At 46.8% G+C, this 6,370-nt stretch overlaps 1 protein-coding gene across 4 annotated transcripts in view; it reads left to right on the top strand.

Annotated features, from left to right (window-relative positions):
• Positions 1-3,079: 3,079 nt before the first annotated feature.
• The window catches only part of SNX30 (sorting nexin family member 30), a 52,819-nt gene continuing 49,528 nt past the window's right edge, over positions 3,080-6,370 (top strand). Inside the window, exon 1 of one of the 4 annotated variants that reach the window (XM_068107785.2) lies at positions 3,080-3,374. In XM_068107785.2, coding sequence (XP_067963886.1) covers positions 3,273-3,374 — 102 coding nt within the window. In that variant the 5' untranslated portion in view covers positions 3,080-3,272. The remainder of the gene's footprint in view (positions 3,375-6,370) is intronic. The other 3 variants (XM_078771226.1, XM_068107786.2, XM_068107787.2) reach the window with 3 other exon arrangements.

Genomic DNA, 6,370 nt, shown 5'->3' with positions numbered 1-6,370 from the left:
ACCTATAATGTCAACGTTACGAATGAGTATCGTGCCAACAGTCACGTGATAGATCTTAATTGATTGGCTGAGCGGAGGCAAGTCACGTGCTGTGAACCAAGACCAAGGAGGACGGTAAAACCCTGGAGAGGCTCCGAACCAGATGACCAGATGCAAGGCTGAACCAGAAGACGAAGAAGTCCAAGACAAGCCGAAGAACAAGCTAAAGATTTCTCTCTCTTCTTGACTTGTGTGCATCCCCTGCATCCTCCAATCCCCCATCCCACCTCCTTCCCCCCATAGCAAAGGAGGACAATGTGAGGGTGGAAGGAAAGGAGGAGGAGAGAGGAGAGGTGAGCAGGAAGGAGACAGTAATTCTCTCACCCCAGCAACAGAGGACCTGGATGTGGTTAGGTTGGGGGCTGGTCCACTAGGGTGGGAGTGGAGTACAATACGGAGGAGGTGGTTGCTTCGGTGGTGGGGTCGGGGGAAACAACCCCCGTTCAAGAGACTTCTCTGCTGGTGGTTGAAAGTAACGGCTTCTCCTCCGGCTATGAGGACACTGAGTCAGGTGAATGGACAAAAGTGCCCGAGGAGGGGTCGACAGAACAAAGATAAAGCACCCCATGGCAAGGCCCAGCAACGTAGTTATGGAAAATGTCTGAAGGCAAAGATACCTGTGTGGTGCAAAGACACCCGTGCTTTATGCAGCCCATCCAGGGCCGGGGTAACGTCGGGGATGGACATGGCAGATCGCCGGTGGGGAGGGAGGGAGGACCCAGCTCTCCCCCCCCCTCCTACCCCTACCTTCCCTTTCCTTCCCATTCCTTACTCACCGTTGCTCCCTGAGGCGAAGTCGCCAACCCATAATTTTTTGCCTCCCTCCTCTAATCATAGGGGGTGGCTAATAAGGCAATGGGAGATCAACAAGGTGGGCAATGTCTAGTGTATAGTTTTGATTCCCTGTTATTGACTTAGTTTGATTATTACTTTGATTTTTTCGTTACTGATTTAGTTTGATTGCCGTGTTGATTTCTGACCTCTTGTTTTTTTGGGGTATTTTGGCTTTTTACCTTTTTCGTAATAAAAAAGGCTTCGGCTATTAAACCCCTCTCCTCCCCCTCTCCCGCTCTCCCACCATGTCCCCATCCACATAGCACATGTAGTTGCCCAATGGTTTGATGAGCATGACACTGATGTTATCCACATGTCATGACCTTCTCTGTCACCAGATTTGAACCCAATCGAGCATTTATGGGATACTAGCAGAGTTACCCAGCGTTGCCCGGAAAATAAAATCACACGCAATTTAGTTTAGTGGGCTTTTTATAGTCAGAGGAAGCCACGCCCCTTGGGCACACCCTGCTGCCACGCCCCTTGGGCACGCCCCTAGTCTAAATCTGTTGAGCCCATGTTTTTTGTCGTGAAAAGTTACCCCCCATGGACCCCCTCTTCCCTCTCTAAGTCACTTCCTTAGGCTGTCCATGAGGGACAACCGAACAAACAGACGTTCACATTTATATGTATAGATTCTGGAACGACACCTGACACAGTGTTTTCCACCTCCATCAAACAAGTGTGAGTTGATTAACTTTCTCGTGGAAGAATGGTTCCACATCCCTCCTGCAGAATTCCAGACGCTGATGGACTCCTCATATATACAATCACTCCACCTTAGCTCTCAACCTGCCAATGTCCTCAACATGATGTACGCTCTTTAACCTCAATGTTTGAAAGGCTCTAACTCAAATTTAAATCTAGAACTGTATACTCTTTCTGATGCCAACTCCCTCTCCCTCGGGAGACCATTCCATACATTAACTATCTGAGTGAAAGACCTGAATTTTCCACTTGATTCGAAGGCTGTGGTCCCTGGTCCTGTCACTCTCCATTCTGCTGTAAAAAGCCATTCTGCAGTTATTTTCTCTATACCCTTGTAGCGACCCATGGGTCCCCCAAGCGAGACCTGCATCAGAATCTCCTTGCTCCAGCCGGTGACGTCACCGGCGGGGAACCACGGCGCCAGAGTGGCTGGTCACGTGACCACCAAAGCGTGCCGCGGGTGCGGGTATAATCAGCTACACCTGTTGATCACGTGACCACCGAAGCACGCCTCGCCTGAGAGGCGTGGCTTTCGGTTTCGGTTTCTGGTTGTGCTTTATAAGGCAGCCCGATAAACGGGCTTTAGAGAGAGTTTCAGTGTTCCCGAGTTGGTTTTACGAATAAATATCTTCTCGGACGAGTTTGTGCCTTGCCATCCTTTTGTCCGTATCATGCTGGAGCCCGGACTCCTTCACCCTCATCTTAAACATTTCTACCAGACTGATTGAGTTTAGAATTACCACGTGATTTGTACAAACTAAGAGAATTCTGGGCAAAAAACTATTTGGGCTTATTTGTGGCAAAAATAACGAATAAAATATATTGTGGGACAGATTATCATCATCAACCCCTTTGATCGTAGCCACGATTCCATCGGCGTTCTCAGAAGCCATTCGTTGGATTTACGTCATTCCCTGTAAACGTACATTTGTCACTGATATGGTAAAAATGGCGTAACCGAATCAACATGTTAACAGTCGAACGAATTAAATAAATTGCTTATTTCAAACTGACGCTGTTTCGAGGACATGCAGATTTACGTAAGCACCCATTGGCAACTATATTGTGACTGCTGCAACGCAACATTACCGATCCTGTTGGCGTCATTGCGCCATTGCGCCGTATGTCTGACGTATTTACGTAATATTTGGCCAAAGCTACGTTCGTGCACCTCCCCCACGGAATCAGTTTAAGGACAAATTTATTAAAGTCAAACATTTTGTGAGGATTCACATGGAGGTAGTATAAACAGAGGATGAATTTAATTTCCCTGCTTGTACTTAATAAATAATGGAATAAAATAAAAATTGGCAGATAATGTACTTGGTTTCTGAATGGAAGATTGTCGGGCATTACATATTTTGAATAACAACTTAAAATTTTTATTGCAGAACGTAGGCCTACACGGTTTGAATTTCAATAAAAGTTGTTAATATTTATAGTTATTACGCATCACAAAAAACTCTTATAGGGAGCCAGCCGAGCTTACAATAACGTTAATATACATCTCCAATAGAATTCCAGCTTTCCTGAGCTTTTGTTCATCAACGATTGATGGCAATGACAAAATAAGTAGGAGGAGAACGAAAGGTCATTGTGTTGGGGTCGCATATTGGGAGAATATATGGGGCAAGCTTTAAACGAGCATTTGTGTTTCTCGGCTCAGCGGCGCCACTCTGACGGGAGTTGTTATGTTGGCGCCTGGTTTGAGTGAAGCGGTATCCCATCCCCTCGCTCAAGACGCCTTCTCCGATTCCGAAGATGCAATATGCGACGACAGCAGCGCCACTGGCGTAAGATGAACCGGCCGGTCCCAGCGAGTTTAACGATTGCAGAAGAGCGGAAGGGTGGGGGGGTCTTTGCTTGCACGATCGCGGACCGGGTGGGGCTCGGATTTTCCGTCTGAGTAAACAAGTCGAGTTCCAGAGGCCTGTTGCCCTCTTGCTGTGTTGTACCGATGCTGACTAGTACTAGTAGTACTTGTGAGGTTTCTACCCTCCGGCCTTTGGTCGTTTCTGGGAGATTCATTCCGCGCGCGAAAATTGATTGTGAATGTCTGTCTGGCTTTTTCATTTGAATGTTTTCATCATTTTTACCTCCGCCAGCGAAGGTGGACGGAGATTGTGTTTTCACCCCTGTCTGTCTGTCGGTCTGTCTGTGAACAGGATATCTCAAAAAGTTGTGGACGGATTCGGACGAAACTTGGTGGACAGGTTAGGTGTGTGCCAAGGAAGAGTTTGTTTCATTTTCTTGAAGATTCGAATCAGGATCTGGATCAGAGAATTTTAAAAGTGATTCTTCAACACAGAGATTATGACAAAACGATGTATAGCGCGATATCTCAAAAAGTTATGGACGGATTCGGACGGAACTTGGTGGAGAGATTGGGTGTGAAGACGAAGAATTGGCTAGATTTTGGTGAAGATCCAGATTTAGATCCTGTAATTTGTAAGTGATTCTTCACCTTTGAGAGATAGGGCCAAAAACGATGTATAGCACGATATCTCAAAAAGTTATGGACGGATTCGGACGGAACTTGGTGGAGAGATTCGGTGTGTGACGAGGAAGAATTGGTTAGATTTTGGTGAAGATCCAGATTTAGATCCTATAATTTGTAAGTGATTCTTCACCTTTGAGAGATAGGGCCAAAAACGATGTATAGCACGATATCTCAAAAAGTTATGGACGGATTCGGACGGAACTTGGTGGAGAGATTCGGTGTGTGACGAGGAAGAATTGGTTAGATTTTGGTGAAGATCCAGATGTAGATCCTAGAATTTGTAAGTGATTCTTCACCTTTGAGAGATAGGGCCAAAAACGATGTATAGCACGATATCTCAAGAAGTTATGGACAGATTCGGACGGAACTTGGTGGAGAGATTTAGTGTGTGACGGGGAAGAATTGGTTAGATTTTGGTGAAGATCCAGATGTAGAACCTAGAATTTGTAAGTGATTCTTCACCTTTGAGAGATAGGGCCAAAAACGATGTATAGCACGATATCTCAAAAAGTTATGGACGGATTCGGACGGAACTTGGTGGAGAGATTGGGTGTGAAGACGAAGAATTGGCTAGATTTTGGTGAAGATCCAGATGTAGAACCTAGAATTTGTAAGTGATTCTTCACCTTTGAGAGATAGGGCCAAAAACGATGTATTTTTTTTTTTTTTTTTTTTTTTTTTTTTTTGTATACAATATCGAGGCTCGTGAAAGAGCGAACATTAATCACACAGAAAGACAAACCGACACATAAAACATATAACATAGGGAGCGGTAGACAAGATGGGGAGAGAGGGGGAAGGACACAAACACAACATTTGAGAGCAGGGACCGAGAGACATGGAGACATCGAGAGATCTGAGAGAGGGCGAGGGCTTTGGGGGGGGCGTGGGAAGGGGGCAGTGGGAGAGGTATAAAACATATGGACACTGCCAGGACTTCCAGGAAAGAAGTTGGAATTTCAAACAAGGTGGATCTGGGGTGAATTAGCGGGGGTAGAAAAGATCAAGGTTTTGGATGGGGGAAGATAAGAGATGGTGGTGAACAGCTGTTTTAAAGACCTGGAGGGAGGAGTGGGATTGAAGGGAGTGAGGGAGTTTGTTCCAGAGGCGGGAGAAAAGAGGAATGAAAGAGTGAAGGTGAGCGGAGAGCCGAGATTTCGGCAGTTTAACCATCAGAGGGTTGCTGGCAGATCTTGTGCGACCTGTAGGAATATTTGGGGGACAGAGCACAGAGAGAGCTGGGGGTGCAAGGCCGGAGAGGAGTCGGTAGAAGACAGAAAGACCACCTACCTGCCTGCGGTGAGTGAGTGAAAGGCCCTCAGAGATAGCTTCATCGCGGGAGATTCCAATAATTCTGAAAGCTTTGGTTTCAACAGCGTGAAGCCGAGCTAGGTGTGAGGCAGGAGCACCGGCCCATAGGGGAGAACAGTATTCCATTGAGCTGCGGATGAAAGCCTTGTATGTGGTGAGGAGCTCAGGTGTGCCGAGGAAGGACTTCGCACGACGGAGGATGCCCAGTCGGCGACTGGCTTTGGAGGCCAGCTTTGAAATGTGGTTTTCCCAAGAAAGATCATGGCAGATAGTGAGACCCAAAATCATGAGCGACAGAACTTCTTGGAGAGGATTGTTGAGAAAGTAGATGGGAGGGTTGTCCAGTCGATCTTTTCGGAGAGACATAGTAAGAGTGTGAGATTTGTCAGGATTGAAAGACATGTTCCACTTGTTTGACCAGTCTGTGATTTTGTCCAGGTCTTCAGAGAGTGAGGAGGCAGCAGACTGCCGATCTGAGGGAAGAGGAATGGAGCGGCAGAGAGTGGAGTCATCAGCAAAGAGATAGAGAGGATTTTCGAGAGAGTCAGAGAGATCATTGATGAAGACCAGAAAAAGCACGGGGCCCAGAACACTGCCTTGGGGAACTCCAGCCTGAACAGGAAGAGGAGATGAGAGAAACCCATTCAGGGCCACACGTTGACGACGACTAGAGAGGAAGTCCGCCAGCCATGCGTGGAGATTTCCATGGATACCAAAGGAGGAGAGTTTGGTGAGCAGAGCGGGGTGCCAGACCGTGTCGAAGGCACGTGATATGTCGAGGGAGACAGCTCTAATTTCCTGTTTGGCATTGAGGACCTCCATCCATTGTTGAGACAGCAGAAGCAGCATGTCCAGAGTAGAGTGACCTGGTCTGAAACCAAATTGATGATCAGAGATCAAGCCATTGGAGAAGAGGAAAGATTTCATATCAGAAGCAATGATGGATTCCATGACTTTGCTGATAATTGGGAGAAGGCT

This window comes from Myxine glutinosa, chromosome 2, assembly GCF_964187855.1.
Source record: "Myxine glutinosa chromosome 2, kmMyxGlut1.1, whole genome shotgun sequence".
In the NCBI taxonomy this organism is placed as follows: domain Eukaryota; kingdom Metazoa; phylum Chordata; class Myxini; order Myxiniformes; family Myxinidae; genus Myxine; species Myxine glutinosa.
Note: the sequence above shows the minus strand (reverse complement) of the source record. Positions and strands in the feature narration are given on the sequence as shown.